This window comes from Chroicocephalus ridibundus, chromosome 1, assembly GCF_963924245.1.
Source record: "Chroicocephalus ridibundus chromosome 1, bChrRid1.1, whole genome shotgun sequence".
NCBI classification, from domain to species: Eukaryota; Metazoa; Chordata; class Aves; order Charadriiformes; family Laridae; genus Chroicocephalus; species Chroicocephalus ridibundus.
In genome coordinates this window covers 60,850,101-60,867,827 of record NC_086284.1, presented here as the reverse complement: position 1 = coordinate 60,867,827, position 17,727 = coordinate 60,850,101, and the positions used below count along the sequence as shown (strand labels likewise).

General features: G+C 42.2%; 1 protein-coding gene across 4 annotated transcripts in view; it reads right to left on the bottom strand.

Moving 5' to 3' along the window:
* UBAC2 (UBA domain containing 2) overlaps positions 1-17,512 on the bottom strand; it is a 103,372-nt gene extending 85,860 nt beyond the window's left edge. The window contains exons 1-2 of one of the 4 annotated variants that reach the window (XM_063336941.1): positions 17,361-17,512; positions 6,399-6,526 (exon numbers count right to left, since the gene is read on the bottom strand). In XM_063336941.1, coding sequence (XP_063193011.1) covers positions 6,399-6,526; positions 17,361-17,391 — 159 coding nt within the window. In that variant the 5' untranslated portion in view covers positions 17,392-17,512. Of the gene's footprint in view, positions 1-6,398; positions 6,528-7,257; positions 7,482-17,002; positions 17,275-17,360 lie in introns of those variants that run through there. The other 3 variants (XM_063336931.1, XM_063336925.1, XM_063336950.1) reach the window with 3 other exon arrangements.
* Between the last annotated feature and the right edge of the window lie 215 nt (positions 17,513-17,727).

The following is a 17,727-nucleotide window of genomic DNA, read 5'->3' as shown; positions in this document are numbered from 1 at the left end:
GCAGCCCTTTCAACATATTGACCATTCCCAACAATTCTGGATCACCCACAAACTTGTTTAGAGAGCACTCCATCCCATCATCCAGGTCGCTAATGAAGACATTAAACGGTACTGGTGCCAGCACTGATCTTTGAGGGGTCCTCCCCTAATGAATACCTGCCAACTGGACTTTGCACTAATGACCATAACTCCATTGAGAATCCAGCCATTTTTCCATCCATCATCTTGTCCAGTTATTCAATGCATATCTCACCAATTTGGCTTCAAGGACATCATGGAAGACTGAGTTAAAGGCCCAGCTAAAGTCAAGGTACGCAAAATCCACTGACTTACTGCTATCTGCAGCACCACTTGCCTCATGGAGGAAAGCAACCAGTTGGTCAGGCACGCTTTCATAGAATCACAGAATGGTTGAGGTAGGAAAGGACCTCTGGAGATCATCTAGTCTGACATTCTCACTCAAAACAAAGTCAACTAGAGCAGGACATTAACTGACCATGTCCAGCCTGGTTTTGAATATCTCCAAGGATGGAGACTACACAATTTCTCTGGGGAAGCTGTTCCTCTGTTCCATCAGCCTTACATTAAAAAAGCTTTTTCTTTAAATGGAATTTCTTGTATTTCCATTTGTGTCTATTGCCTCTTGTTCTTTCACTGGTCCTGGCTCCCTCTTCTTTGCTCCCTCCTGTCAGGTGTTTACATACACTGGTAAGTAAGATCCACCATAAGCCTTCACTTCTCCAGGCTAAACAATCTCAGCTCTCTCAGCCTCTCCTCATATGCCGAATGCTCCAGCCCCTGACCATACTTGTTGGCCTTAATCCAGACTCCCTGCAGTATGTCAAGGTCTATCTTGTACTCAGGAGGCCCAGCACAAGGGACAGGACTCCAGATGAGGTCTCACTGAGGCTGAGTAGAGAGCAAGGATCGCCCCACCAGGCCTCCTTGTGAAGTTCTTCCTAACACAGCCCAGGACGCTGTTGGCCTTTTTAGCCACAATGCTGCATTGCTGGCTCCTGTTCAACTTAGTCTCCGCTATGACCCCTGGGGCCTCTTTTGTAAAGCAAATTTCCAGCTGGTCAGCCCCCAGCTTGTACAGGTGCATGGGGTTACTCTTCTCCAGGGGCGGGACTTTGCATTTGCCTTTGCTGAACTTCATAAGATTCCTGTTGACCCTCTTCTCCCCTCTGAAAGGCAGAAGAACTAACTGATGTATCAACTAGTTTTACATCATCCACAGGCTTGTTGAGAGCACACTCTGTCCTGCTGTCCATGTTATGAAGACACTAAATAGTACTGGCCCCCATATTCATCCCTGGTGTACACCACTAATGACTGGCCTCCAGCTGGACTTTATACCACTGATCACAACCGTGTAAGCCCATCAATTCAGCCAGGTTTCAATCCACTTCACTGCCCACTTATCTCATCTGTACTTTATCAGTTTGTCTGAGGATGTTACGGGAGACAGTGTAAAAAGCAACTAAGTCAAAATAAACAACATCCACTTTTCTCCCCTCACCCACTAAGACAGTCATCTACCCTCACCACAGAAGGCTAACAGGTAGTCAAGATTTCCACTTCATAAATTTGTGCTGATTACACCCAGTGACTTTATTGTTGTGCCTGAAAATTATTTCTGGGAGGACCTGTTTCATCACCTTCCCAGAGATCCAGATGATGCTGACTGGCCTGTAGTTCTCCAATCTCCTTGCTTGCCTTTCCTGAAGATAGGAATGACATCTGCTCTCTTCCAGTCCTCAGGAAGCTTCCTTGACTGCAATGACCTTTCAGAGATAATCCAGAGTGGCCTCACAGTGACATAAGCCAACTCCTTCAAAACTTGTGGGTGTATACCATCAGGTCTCATGGACTTGTGTATGTTCAGTTAGTTTAAATGCTCCCTAGCCGGATCCTCCTTCATCAAGTTTAAGCCTTCGTTGCTCCAGATCTTCATGCTGATGTCAGGGGCCTGGGATTGCTAAAACCAAGCCTTACTAGCAAAGAACCGAGGCAATGCAAGCACTGGATATGTTGGGCTTTTCTATGTCTTCCGTCTCCCAGTCCCCATTCCCATGCAGCAGCAGGCTCGCATTTTCCTTAGTCTTCCATTTGGTGATATTCCCGTAGAAGCCCTTCTTGTTGCACTTCACATCCTTTGTCAGATTCAACTCCAGGTGGGCTCTCACTTTCCTAATCGATCCTTGCATGCTCAGACAATGTCTCTATATTCCTCCCAGGTCACCTGATCTGCTTCCACCTCTTGTGTGCTTTGTTTTTATGTTTGAGTTTAGTCAAACATAAAAGGAGCTCCTTGTTCATCCATGCAGGCCTCTTGACACCTTCGCTTAACTTACTGCACACTGGATGAGCCATTCTTGAGCTTGAAGGACATGACCCTCAAAAACCAACCAGATCTGCTGGTACACTTTTTTTTCCAGAACTGTATCCCATAGGAGTCTTCCAAGCAGATCTCTGAACAGGCCAAAGTCTGCTCTCCTGAAGCCAGGGCTGCAGTCCTGCAATTTGCCTTGTCCCCTCCTCTCAGGGCTATGAACTTTACCATCTCACGGTCACTGCAACCGAGGCTGCCCCTGATCTTCACATGCCCAACCAGTTCTTCTTCCTTGTTTGTAAGTATGAGGTCCACACAAAACATCTCCCCTCATCAGCTCCTCAATGATCTGTGTTAGGAAGTTGCTATCAATGCACTCCAGAAACCTCCTGCACTGCTTGTGCCTTGCTGTGTTGCCTTCCCACCACATATCAGGATGGTTAATGTTCTCCATGAGAGCCATCGCCTGAAATTGTGAGGTTTCTTCCAGATGTCTGAGGAAGGCCTCATCTATTTCTTTATGATCAGGTGGCCCGTAGCAAATACCACCACCAAAGTTGGCTGTGTTGGTCTGCCCCCTAATCCTGACCCATAGACTCTCAACCTCCTCATGTCTCAGGACCAAGCTCTGTGCAGTCCTGCTGCACTTTCACATAAAGAGCAATTTCCTGCCTTGTCTGTCTTTCCTAAAGAACTTCCATCTGCCTGTTGCAGCACTCCCATCACATGAGCTAACCTACCACATCTCTGTGACCCCAGTGAGGTTGCAGCCCTGTAATGGCATATGACCTCTAATTCCTCTTATTTGTTCCCTATGTAGCAGGCACTAGTGTACAGACACTTATGAGAGGCACCCAGTCGTGCTGATTTCCCAGAAAACATACCGGGGTGTCCCACATAATGCCGTCCTGTATGCACTTCCTTATTTATGTGCATACACTTGAGATAGGCCCCTTTCAGTCCTGTTTTGTCGATTACGAGATCCCCTCCGCTTATGTCACCCTGTAGCCTTAGCTGGCTAACCCAGTCCACTGCCTCCTCACTTGACTGTGGGTTGTCATCTCCCTCCTGTGTTGTTCCTGTCTTCTCCAACCTCCTCACCAAGTTGGTCAGCCTGTTAGGAAAGATGCTTCTGTCCCACTCGGTTAGGTGGGTCCCATCTCTTCCAAGTAGTCCTCAATCCTCAGAGAGGGTCCTATGGGCACAAAACCCTGTTGCCAATACCAGCTGTGCAACCAATTGTGACCCACAGGATCTGTCCACTTCACTTTGGTTGGCTGCTCCCAGTCACCTTTGTGTCCTGCATGTGTTCAGAAATGGCTTTAAAAAGATTTGCTACATCATCTTCCTAGGGACTAAGCTAAGGCTGAGTGGCCTGATGTTACATGGATTCTCCTTCCTGCCCTTCCTGAAGACGGCTGTAACATTAGCCTTTCTCCAGTCATGACCTTCCTTCTGCCAAGACCTTTCAAAGATTCTAGAGAAAGATCTCACAATTACACTTCCAGCTCCTTTGGCACCCTCAGAGGCAACCCATCTGGTCCCATTAACTTGGGTTAAGTGATCCCTAACTCTATTTTTCTCACAGTGGATACTGCTTCACTCTCACAGACTTTACTAGGAGGTGTAGTGACCTTGGAGGCCTGAAGGCAAAACATACTAGTACAAACCAGTAAGTATATCTGCCTGAATACCTCGGCATTTTCCATATGTCTTGTCACCTAGTCCCCTACCACAATAAGGACTGGGTCCATGCTCTCCTTAAGCCTTTCTTTTGCTGCAGATGTACTTACAGAAACCTTCCTTGCTGTCCTTCATCTTCCTCGCTAGTTTCCATCTCATCTTTGGCTCTCCCTGCTCCATTTCCTAAGTCCCATCCCACTATGCATTCTCCCCTCCATGGAAGTCCAAGTGCCAACACACCACCTGGGCCTTACGTTTCTCCAGGTCTTTAGGCCTTAACTGATGCTTCTGCCACTAACTTCCCCAGCATACCAGAGGACTGAACAAGAAGAAAGAAGTGGGACCTCGCCATTCTAGCTGTTCCATGTCAACATGCCCAATGTTAAAACCTAGCCAGCAGCATAAGTACCACCCCTCCTGAAGTCCAAACTGGCAGGGCTGTGACATTGCAGCTCAACATTTCTTGACACACTTTAACTGAACAGCCCTCATATAGACTATGGAAGGCTTCTAAGCCTAATTGCTCTTTACTTCAGCCAGCTTAAAAAATGCATAGGTCTAATGTAATAAAGATCTTCCTTTTACACACAGCATTCTCACTGCTCTTGAGGATCCGCTTTATGGAGACGAAGATCTTTTAGTTTTGGACAGTACATATTTTGCCTTCCAAATCAAATTCAGTCTTCAACTGCACACTTTATTTCCTACACTCTCTACCAGCTTTAACAAGCGTTAATATCCAATATCCAAAATGTCTGTTCAGCCTCTGGAAAAATTCCATTCCATTAAACTCATCCCCATATATGAATTTATTCTAAACAATTTTTCTTTTAAGTGTTCTCATTTGAATATTAGCATCAGACAGGCGTCAAACAATCTGGCCTCCCTGATCTCAGGGGTTCACAATTATATAGTACATAGCTTACTCCAAAGGCTACCACAATAAATGAAACAACAATTTCAGGAAAGAAAAAAACCCAAACCCACAAGTTCCCCAAAGCATCACAATAAAAGTATCATAGCTTCTACAGACACTTGCAAATGTTTATGCTTAAGACACAGTAAAGATGGTTTCTTTGAATAAAACGCAGCTACTACTGTTTTTCAGCAGATCAAACAAATGGAAAGGACTCTTCTAAAGACAAACTGCAAAACAAACATACAAGTAAACAAACCCCAAACCCACAAAATTTCCACTTAAAACTTGAACAGTTTCTCAGACTTTCTCCTTCTCCTCCCCAAACACTTGGTTGTAATGCTTTTAGAAGACAGATATTAGTTTATGTATTTTTGCTGCACAGCATTAGCAAGACACTTGGAAAATATGAGCTGTAATCTACATCATTACAATAAAGCTCTTGTTCTTGACAAGAAAGTTCACAGTGCAACAGCATGGAGAATCACTTGGTAGGTCTAATAATCTTTTAAGGCTTACAGGCTACAGTCGGCGTTCTCAAAGACATTAAGTGGACTACATACTTTTTTCTGATGCAACTGTAAAACATATGGGTAAGATAATTACAGAGGCATTTGCTGACCCTTCTCTGTTGAGCAGCAGTATGCCATTTCCAAAAAAGAAAAAAAATCAAACCAACAAATCCCCAGAAAACTTTAATCACTTCCAAGTGCATTATTTGGACAATTACAACTGATACTAGAGGATTCTTAATTAAGCTGAGAACAAAACCTTACAAGATACAATACCTGAAGATAAAGTTTCTCAGTTTGAACTGGGAATAAACAAGAAATGTCTAGTAAGATAATTAAACAATTCAGCACATTAGTGGGGAGGATGGCAATTTCCCCCATCATGTTTTTACATGAATAAAAACATGAATTCTAATTTACAGGAATTCTAATACTTCGTATTAGAAGCAGCAGTTCTCTTCGACAGGAAAATTTTAGTTTCCGACAACTAACTACAGCAGAAGTTACAGAGTGAAAGTTATGGCCTCTGTTATTAAAATAAATCATATTTAATCAGAGCACCTGATCACAATAGCCCTCTTCAACCTCAAAAACTAAGCAAAATGAGATAGTGACATGCATATCAAAATACTTATATTATTACATGGGTTAAATCACACTTTATTCACAGCAAGCTTCCAAACGCCAGTGGAAGAAAAATGATACAAACCCAATCATTTCCCAGACAAAAGAACAAAATGAAAAGCTACGTTGCTAAGTTTCAGACCAGTTTGTCCTCACTTTTTCCAAATAGTGGCCTACTGAGGTGACATAAAAAAAGGTAAGAACAAGCTGGTCTACAACAAAGGGAAAGAACCAGAGAAGAAACAGATTGGGGGAGGGGCGGGCAGGTAAATCACATAGAAGAGCATCATTTGCAGTCTCTTTCCACACAAAATGAACTGACTCTTACCTGAAAATCCTCTTTTATAGCTTGTAGGTTATATGCAAAGAACTTCTGATAATGTTGGAAGAGCAAAGTCAACAGAATCGAGATGGCACTTGGGACTAATAACAGACTCTTTGACAAAGGTGCCTTATCTTAAAGACAAAAAACAAACAACAAAAAACGCATCTTAGAGAAAAATTTCTCACATTTAAAAAGTGACATATTTAAACAGGTGATTGGAAAACATAATAGCAGTGGCACCACCTTGACTTTTTATCTCAACAACTTCCCAAGTTCTCAACAACTTGCAAATAGATAGGAAAAACACACCAACCAAAGGAAGTCTTTGTAGATATTAATGACAGTTAAATATTAATCAGACCTTTGGTTTTCAACATTCTCTCATAAAATTAATTGCTTGGCTGTACTCAAACCTAAGCTCTCTGCACCTACAGAGGTCATGCCCTCCTATGCAGCCCTCCTAAGGCTCAATCATGTTTCCAGAAATAAAACAATCACTGTTTTTCACTAGCAAAATACACATGCACATTTAGTTAAAACAAATACCTGTTTCCTTTGCGTTAGGGATTAAGGTTAGCTTTTATTCTAGAGACTATGAAGCAGGAACTACTTGAATAAGTGTCCTGAATAAACTGACCTTCTCTTCACGACACTTGGATTCACCGTTCAAAGAAACGTATCTAAGTTAATTTATATGACATTCATCTTCCTTCCATTTAGTCATTGCAATTATTAATAAAGAAATTAATAAAATCAGGATGTTTGTGAAATCAGAACTTTCTTCCCCTAGTAGCATGACTTTCAGAAAGGACATTCAGAAGAAAGCAAGCAGAGAACAAAGAAATCTGCAATACATGTTTACTAAAAACAGTCAAGTGGAACATCCAGCAGGAGCAGACCCAGCAATTCATCCTAAATTGTTGGTGTAGTTGATGCAACAAAACGCAAACTGTTGCCCAACCAATCAAGCCAATACAGAAACTCTGAAATATTTTTTCTTCTATGACTTCTCCTCTTTTCACACACGCAACTTTAATCACATTTACTTCCTTCCCAAGCATCCCAGTTACAGCACAGAACCTAGTAATTTTCAGACAACTGCCTTTTTGCATGGTATTATGAAATCTGTAGCTCTGTTGCCATTATTCTTAGATAACAAAAGGAGCAATAAGACTACTCTAAAAGTGCTAATGGGAAAAAAAGAGCAGAAGCACAGGAAGAACAAAACTGCATTAAAAAAGTGCAACGCAGGAAACATTAGTGTGTATCCAGGTAAACTGACTACCATAAATGATTCTGTCAATATCTGCTGAACACTAGACGAGTGAACTGCTGGAAAAGGAAGATGGTAATAGGCACCAAAGCCAAGATTCTGATCATGGCACAATCCCACTGACATAAAAAATGGTTCTGACTACGTAATTTAAGCAGGATTCTCATCCAAGTACTAACAAATGACACCAAGAACTTTGATGGGCACTGTTAACTGTTCTCAGTTCACACCACCTTGAAGTCTGCAGTCTTCTGATGCTCACCATGTGAAGAAAACATCTCTTCCTATGTGCATCGTAAGGTAAACTTGTACTTAAAACTCCTCTTTCAGTTGCTAATCTAGACCTTTGAGTTCATTATTCACAGACTCACTTTCCTTACTCCATTTAAGCAATTAATGCCTTGAAGAACTATCCCTTTATAGAAACTAGGCAGTGATTTGGATTGACACAGGTTGATGTTACTGGGCTAACCATAAACTCTACTTTTATGATTAGGTTTTCTCTGAGAGACATATCAGGAGGGCAGAAAGCCTGTTTGATTTTTTTTTTTTAAATGCAATTAAATTATCCACCTTTCAATTTAATATCTTTCTTTGGATTTATTTTTTTTTTTGCTGTCCAAAAATAAAGTCTATAGTCTTTAGATGTCCATTTTTAAAATTATTTATTTAGTTGGATGCTTCAAAAAAGTCTGTACTCAGCCATCAGAGTACTGTAGAACACTGCAGGGAAAAAAGAAGCTGGAGCTGCCTGAAAATTACTGTGCACACAATGCACACACATATTCACTTGAAACCTCAGACAGTGCTCCTTCAGTTAATTAAATTAACATTTCTTAATGTGAAAAGGTCAGTTTTATAACTAGGATACAAGAGATATTTGTAAGTATAGTCTAAATCAGAACAATAGCAGTAGTCACAACAGTAGACTTTCCTAAACCAAAGTCTGAAAAAACCTGCTATTTTACTATCAAATACATTTACATTATTTCATGAGTTTAAATGAATTTTTACATGAACTCATTAATCCTGTAATAATTTTCACATAAGGATCATGTTACCAAAAAAAACGTGACAGGCAGATCACTAGATTTCCCACTATATATTTCTATACAGGTTTAAAATTTATTTTTTACTGTAATTTTTGTATCATTAGATCATTTTTACATTACAGGTAATACACACTTGAACTACTTTAGCTTATCAAGTTCATTCCTAATTTGAATGCGTTCAGAAATAACCAACCAACAGAACCTTATCTATTTTCTCCAAAAGTGTGAACACACATTTTTATTATGAGCCTCCTTTTAGCTTTTAGTTTAGACACTTTAAACCTTGTTATAGAGGCAAAGTACTTAATTTTAAGCGTGTCGCCAAGTGAAAAACCACAGAAGGAACTAACCCATTAATGTGACAGTCACCCACAGAGAACGTCACATGAGTAACGGAAACTTTTACTCTCAAGCTTCTCAAAATGTCATTATGGTTGATTAAGTTTATTCTTGTCCAGTAAACTTGAGAAAGACAAACTCTTCCCAATAAACAACGCATCTCCTGAAATGTTTTTTCCAAGGGTTTCACTATACAATGCAATAGTTTGCTTTACCCCTCAACAGCATACGGATCCTTATCAAGGACCACTGTGAGGTCAGCAGTGAAGAACTAACCCTCCCACTGCTGTGGAATGTCTCAACCAGTAACACCAAAAATTACTAATGATTTCAGATACTGTACAATCAGGCACTCTGACATCCAAGTCAAATTCCTTCCTTAGAACGTAAAGGTAAAATCAGAAAGCAAAATTCTAGTCCAATGGATTTGCAACTGTGTGCAGGACGGAAACATGTACTAACAACCTATACTGGGCACCAGTGTCTACTGGCAGCACCAAGGTAAATGTGCACAAGGAGGAGAAAAACACAGTGCCTCTATACCACGTAAAGAAAGTAGAATGAAAGGATAAACTCTCATTTTGACCCTGAAGAGTTAAAATACATCAAAGACTAACTTCAAAGACCTTGGAATAAATTTGCAATCCCAAAGTACTCCTTAAGTGGCAATTTTTTCAAACAACAGGCAGTAATAGCATTGGTGCTACAGCACACGTACTGAACTTCATCTAAGTGAACAGTGTAATCTTGTAATAACCAGCAAACATTCCCATGCTATGACGAAGAGCAAAGAAGTAGCTTCTGCTACAGATCTTTGCTTCCCTCTGGTGCAATGGAGAAGTTCTCTCCAAAATTGCCCTCATAATCTCACAGGCAATGTCCCAACCTTTGTGCTACCACTGTGCAATGTGAGGCTGATGCTAAAATGCAACATGATTCAGAAAACCACCTGTAAATCTTTACATTCTACCCCTACACTCATTACAAAGCAAATGAACTGTCATCCTCCACAACCTAACACTTTTTTGGCTGCCAATACCCCATCCAAAGTACAGAGAGTTAAGGAATATACGTGTCTGTCTGTCACAAGCTTGGTGGGGGGGAGGGTTATGGCACAACTGCTCAGGTAGTTGCCACTTCAGAAGCTCCCATTGCACTAATGAGAAGAATACGAAAGTTGTGGTCGCAGAAACGGCTACAGTTTTTGAAATTATTTTCCTGTTCCCTGCCTGCTCACCACCCCCAGGTGAGAAGAGACAGCAGATGAGCATGTCAAAACAGACAGGCAGACCAAGCTACTGTTTCAGAAGGGCTTTTCAAGGAACAACTTCACCCCCTGGACTGCTATTCTGAGCCCAAAACTCAAGCATTGACTTGGCCAAGGAGGAGCTCATTGCCAGTGCCAGCTGACGAGCAGTGGCTGCAGAAGCTCAAATTAGCTCAGGACAGTTTTTGCGGGGCTCCCTACTGAGCTTTCACCAGTGCTGCAGATGAAACATGCTGTGTAACAGCTTTTTTTTTCCCCACTCTACCCTGCAAATTTCCCAAACCCAGCTGCTATGAGGCAGACACATCACTTTCATACAGAAAATTAACTGCTGGGGGCTACTATAATGGCGTGAAACATGCATGAACCAACCACCTTTTGATGCTGATACACAAGATCTGTGAACCTTCTGAACCATAACTGATGCACATCTGAATGCACAGTACTTCCGAAATGCACTTATGGAAACTGTATTTTGGGTGGTTTTGCAATTCCCGCATTAAGCCATCATGCAGATACTCATCTACTGTATTGCAAAATCTAGCCAAGACCTGCAGCAGGTTCATCAGCCAAAAGTGAGGTTTCAAAATGGCCAGTTTTCAAGGACTCTGGCATACTATTTTTCCTTCAGATCTAAGTTTGTTACACATCAGACAGAAATAGCATTCACAGCAGGAACACCTCCTCCTGAACACTGGACAATCTTGCTTGTCCTTTATTGATGAAACTCACTGTCAGATATTCGAATCTGAAAAGTAATTTTTAAGTGCTTCCTAGACATCAGTGTCTGCCTTTGGGAGACTGGAGCAATCCTATTAGATCTGAGGAGTAAAAGCTTGTCATTATTATAACTATGCACTAAGTTCTGAACAGCAGCCAAGAATAAATGAGAGCATGCCATGCACGGAGAATGACAAGAGATACTGACATGTGTAATACTCTCTGAGGAATCTGGACGACACCAGGAGACTGTGTGCTGACTGGTAGGATGGAATTTAACCGTAGGATGATTTTTTAGAGTTTGTTCAATCTAGTTTAAGTATTTTTGTAGTATTTCATCCTTTGAAAAAACCCCACACAATACCAGAGGACCCTGCAAAAGCAGTGAAGTTACTGCTGCCTGTATTACATGATGGAATGAAAGCATTCTGGGTCAGGGGAGCATCTCTTGCCCCTGGTCCGGGCACAGGGCACAGACACAGGATGGGGATCCTGTGTTCAGACTGTCACTTCACAGCATACTCTGGTGGTTAATCACTGTGATGCCTGCAAGTGAACACAGTAATGAACACAGTAACAAGAGTATCACTACAGGAACAATTTTTCATCAAATACTTATAAACCTAATGCAGAAGCTGAGAGGTGAATAACGTTAGTATACATACTAAGAAAGTCAATAAAGAAACCAACTGTGATCATGTTTTAAATTTATTTTTAAAAGGCACGGGTAAGACTATAATCAAACCAGTTACCTATACATTTACTGTTGAGAAAACTGATGGTTTTACCCTAGGTCACAAACGATAACAGAATGAGCTACAAAAAGAAAAAAAAAAAGAAAACCTTTGTTTCTAAAAGGGATATTCGAAAAGGTTGAAGTTAACAAAAATGCTCACCTCACTGAGCAGCCTCTTCTTCCTCCCAACCACAGATCATATTACCATACTACTATTAGTATACACTATGAGAAATATCAGGTATGGCTACACCACACCACCACATGGAGCTCCCCACACTAGCTTGAAATAAGCTAGCTCTGCAGCAGCAGCAGAATAGCCACATTTTTGTGGCGTTCAATGCATGGCTAATGGAACTGATGTGGCTATGCTGCTCTCAGAACTCAAGCTAATACTTTGAACCAGGTTGCACTGTGGCATGCTGATGTACAAGCTAATTTGTTTTCCCATATAGCACTGTACTGAATAATAGTTATGCACAGAAGTCTGATATATTCAACACATACTTCGTTTTTCCTTCAGTTGTACCACAAAGCATCAATTTACATACCTTTATTATTTTCCTGACGCCTGTGCACAACACGGTTCAGTCTTGCAGGTTATGCAAGCAGAGGAGCACAGCGTTCCCTTCTTGCCTTGGGGATTTTTAACAAATTGCTAGCACTGCACTACAAGTTTCAAAGAAAGGCAAAAGCATAAGCTGCATTAACGGAAACGCTTACATGCAAGTTCAAAGGACTCTACTCTCTACTACTACATGAAGTAGCTTGTGTGTAGTAGGCAAAGTAGTCAAATATTTTCCAGATGTAGCAAGTAGATAGGCTTTAAAACACGGACTCAGATTTTACCTTAGTAAAGACGAGCTTTAATAGGCTTTCCTACTATAGTCACATGCAGTATTGCACATAGCGCGAAGGGGTATTGGGAAGGGGTATTACAATGCCTGCAGAAAAGTTTGGTGTTGGTCTTACAGATTTAAGTTGTTGGAAAGGCCTTGGTGTCTTGTAACAGAAAGCCTTCTGTGTACCACACTTTGCTTCTTGCTGGAGAACAAGCAGCAAATGCAGCTAAGCAGCACTACAGTAAAGCAAACGGCCAGCCCAGTGTCAGTCTTCCTGCACTCATGCTGGCCTTTGCAGAGCCACTGAAGTGTTTCAGCAGCGTTCTTCATGGGACGTTGCTGGCAGACTGCAACACAAGAAACCAGTCTGGGTCCAGCATCACAGCCCTTCCTGAAAGCCAGGTGATGCAACATGCCTCCTGAACATACTGCAATGTCATTTTACAAGTCAACTCAACCGAGTTAGCATTTTGTATATGCCCATGCTGTGCTTTCTACTATCCAGAGTAATTGGCTTTTTTCCCCCCAGGGCATACGAGCTCTTCCAATATTCCAGATAACAGAAACAGTTTCCCTTAACAAGGGCAAACTGTCTTTGTCCTTTTAAATGCTGTTCCTACTTGTTTCCTGACTTCCATATCTCGTAGTTGTAACTTGTACCAGGTATGGTTATTTTTACACCTCCTTAACCAAACTCGTGTGTGTCATGCCCTCAGTAGGCGTGTTGTCGGCTCCCAAAAGCGTCATCATCTGCTACACCTGATACTGCCCGTTAGGAATCCAGCGTATCACTGCTAGCAAAGGACCTACTTGTCTGAACTGGCTCACATGCACCTGGGGTTAGACCGTTTGTTTTTTGGAGGAGTTTGCTTTTCTATATCTGCTTCTTATAATGTCACTTTTAAAGAACCTCTTTGCCTACGCATATGGTTTTAAAAGATACTGAAGAGGAGAAGCAGGAGGGAGAATGTATACGCAGAACCTCTTAAACTAGAATAACAAAATATTAAAAGAAACACTTTAAGTACTCACCTTAACTGCGGTGCTTGGTCATGAGACATCTCCTTAAAAGGCACACAGACAAGGTCAAGGACTTCACTACACAGGCCCAACTATTCAAGCATTATTTACAATAAAGACTAACTTCAACAGAAGCAGTCAAACTTATGAGGAATACTTGAAGCTGAATCTATGATAAAGAACTTACAAGTTTGTAATACTCCTTGGATGAAGATAATATCATTCACCTCACTGAATTATGGGGCTAGGACGTGAAATGTACTTTTCTGTCTAGCCACATATCATATCATAGCATAGCATCCACTGGCACCCGTAGTACAGAGATGATCCATAAAGTTATCTCAAGGTAAGTAATACAGAAATAGTTTGTACTTGCTAACAACTTTGAAAATATTGTTTGTTCAGCATAGCAGGGGTACATTTAGCAGAAATAAAATTTGGCCATCAACCAAGCAAAGATCCACGTAACAAAAAGAGACAAAGGCTCTATCTATGGCTAGATCTAGATGGTGTTTTTTAGGGCCGTTTTATCAACTGACTCTAAATAATGCAACAACAACTTTACCCCGAACGAAGAACAATAACAACCAGGACAGCTACAGTAGATAAGTGGACTTCAGAAAAGTTTATCTGAGCTAAACTTATGTCAGTAGTAGTATGTCAGGGCCACCTGATAATATAAAACTAAAATGCATTCGGATTAAGCGAACCCGACAGTATTCTTGATCTAGAAATCTGGAATTGCAGCTACTCAGTAATCTGCACAAATAGATACACAGCTGAACTCCTTTTATTGATAAAATTAAGATGCTTAAGTTTTTTACTTACTCACTAGCACTCAAGATTTTGTTCATGCATACAGACAAAGAGTTTCCCAAATAAATGTTATAAATAAATTATGCTAAAAGAAAGCCACAGTGTCTTCCTCCCATGTTCCCTAGAAACAGTACATCAGTATACTGCTAAGTGGCACTGGTCTACCAAAGTTCAGTCATCTCTTCATTTTGTCATATTAAATGTTTGGAATACTAAACAGTAACTTAATTTTAACAAGCACACAGGCTTTTTATTTGAATTATAAGCCCTCTTCTCTTAAGCACATACAGTTACATGCCTGGGACATAACGAAAGACAGAATTTATTATAGGGTCAGTCGAAGTTCCATAAATTTTTTTACAGCTAGAGGAATAACGTATGATGAAAAATGCCCAAAACTTACTATTCCAATTAAATTAATTCTACACAATGAGGGTCAAAGACCAGTTTAAAATACGTATTTAGCAAACAGCTTGAAAATATCCTAATCACGTCAGTCTCCCTATACTTTAAAAGAAGAGTTTTGTTTTCATCAAAACATCAAGAGATGAGAGAGGCAGCCTAGAAACACCAAGAAGACAGGATGTGAGAAGGGAAAAAGGGACTAATGGAGTATTAGTCAAAAAGAGAGAGGCTTCGTAGGACACTGATTACGAATTTGATCTATTTACTGCATCAAATAAAACACAAGGATTCTTGAGCTGTTTCTCTCATTTAGACCTCTAATGACAACAGACTATTAAATTAATCTTTATATTGTTTCCACAATCTGTTACAATTATATAGTCCACTGTTATTTATTTTGGTTTATTCTAAAATTAGCAGAAGAAATAATAAACAAAGAATTCAAAGAACATAGACAATAATATCCTGGTCCAAGATTCTATCACCCTTCATTAGATTAATACTACCAGATGGAGCAAAAAGTTTATATCCAGCTGCAACTGCTGACACTAAGAGCCACTGGTTACTCTTACCTCTTTCAGAAAAGTAACAGATGCAATTTCAAGAATTAACTAACCAGAAGAATTTGTAAGAACCAGAATACTACAAGCGAGTTAATTACTTAGCTTCTGATAAGAAGTTTCAAGATCAAAAAGAAGCTTTTTAAAAAGGTGAGCAGGCCAAAACCAGGATTCCTTCTAAAAAAATAGGTACAAGGGTGTCTCTGGCACCCTTTTTAAAACACATAAGAAGCCCAGTAAAAATTCACATTACCAAAATCTAGTAGAACCCTGGTGTTATTTGTTTTTTGTTTGTTTTGCCATTGCTAAAGAGGGGAATTCTGCAGAAAGGGGTGAAAACAAGGCAAAAAGAACACAGTAACCTCTTACATTTCTACCACCACATCAACCTCTGAAGATGCTAAAAGCCTTAATCTACTAGAAATATAATCAAGAACTGGGTCACTTTTTGAAATAACATAAGATACACATGTCTACAAAGCTCTTAGCATTACAAAGTTTTACCAAATGGTATTGTGGTACTGATTGAACCAAAGTGTATGGATGTTGAGAAGTCTGACAGAGAGGGCACACCAGGCTACAGGAGCCTTAGACTTATCGCTGCTGAACCAGGTGTCTGTTTATCTCAGGTCTCTGACACAGGTCTATTTATCTACCATTGCCCTTGACAATATTATTGTCATTGCCCTTCTGCTAGAGGATATTGCTCCCAAGACCCTGGGGCAGAGCAGAACATGGACGCACACATACGCTTCCCCGATGCAACATCAGGCACTGATTAATTGACTGCCTAAACCATCAGATTCTGCACATCAGTGACTGAATGACTGAATCCTACATACCTGCTGCTTCTGCAGTAGACACTTCTGCGACAAAGGCAGAAGCAGAAGTCTGAGGGCACAGGGACATCTTAAACTGCCGTAGTTGTGCACTAGGTGGGCCTATGTCACTGCCACCTAAATCCCTGACCCTAGTAGAGTTTGTCAGTGCACCTATACCAGCCAAGTCCTATTGTGAAAAATTACTTTAGGTCAACAGGTTAGTCCAGTAAGAGTGCACATTGTAACAGTTTCCCAGAAGAAAAAATAAAAAAAGCTAAAACATTTACTGTTTGCAGAATGGTATCTTCTCTAGTTTTTTCTCCTCGCACAAATATGTTTCTTATGACTACAATTTTCCACTCATCCTTCTGACGGACCTATCTTGGAAAAACTTTCAAATACTGACCGTGACTCTCCAGCCATTTGCCCAAACAAGTATACTTTTCACACTGCCTTCTTTCTCATGGAATTATACAACACACGTGGCCACTAAAAGGTTGTTCTTTGACAGTATCTATTACTGGGGGGAGGGGATTTTAAAAAAAATCAGGAGCTGCGAATCAAGTACAGTGTTATCAGATCCATCTGCAAAAAATACTCCCTCCCACCTCACGTGGATGCCTCAGAGAGAATACAGCTACAACTAATAACCCTTCTAAAACGCCAGACTTATTCCTTCCTAGTCGGAGGGCGCTTTCACGCTCAGATTTGGATTTTGTGCGAGGCACGCCGTTAGTCAGCAAAGTTTTGACTTATCATTTGTCCCACAGCCTGCTCTTCAGGGCTGCGGCGCCAAAGTCCACGCCGCAGTCGGTCCAGTTCTTCCAAGTCTTTTTCTTCTTCTTCTTTCCTTCTTCTTCCTCCAGCCCTGCAAACAGCCTCGGGGGCACAGCCCTCAATACCTGAGAAGTTTTGTTCCGCGGGGGAAAACGGGAGGGAAGCCAGCAGCTCCCTCAGGCCCAGGCCGGGCGGCGGGAGCCGCTCCCCCCTGCCCCGCCTCAGGTCCCTCATGGCGGCGCCCCCCGTCCCACAGCGAAGCGGGGGGGGGGCCGGGCCACCCCGACACACCCCTCGCCACCTCCCTCTTCCCGGCTCCCTCCTCCCCGCTACTCACAGAGCCCGTTGGAGCCGGTGCTGGTGAACATGGCGCCGGCCCGGCCGCGGCGGACGCCGCTGGCGGAACGCGCGCGCACACTCCCCCCGCTTCCCCCCCCCCTCCCGCCTGCCGTCCCCGAGGCCCGGTAGACCCCGAGGAACCGCGGCGGGCCGCGGACGGCGCGGCTAAGGCGGCCGCGATGGGCCAAAACGCCGCCGTTCAGCCAAGCGGACGGCGCCCCCTGCCGGGCCCGCCGGGCTCGCGGGGGGGTGGGGGTGGCGAAGGTGGGGGGGGGGGGCGGCGGGGCTCCGCCGCCCCCCCCCCGCCTTCGCCACCCTCCAGCCCCGCCCTCGCCACCCCCCAGCCCCCCCGCTCGCCCGCCGGG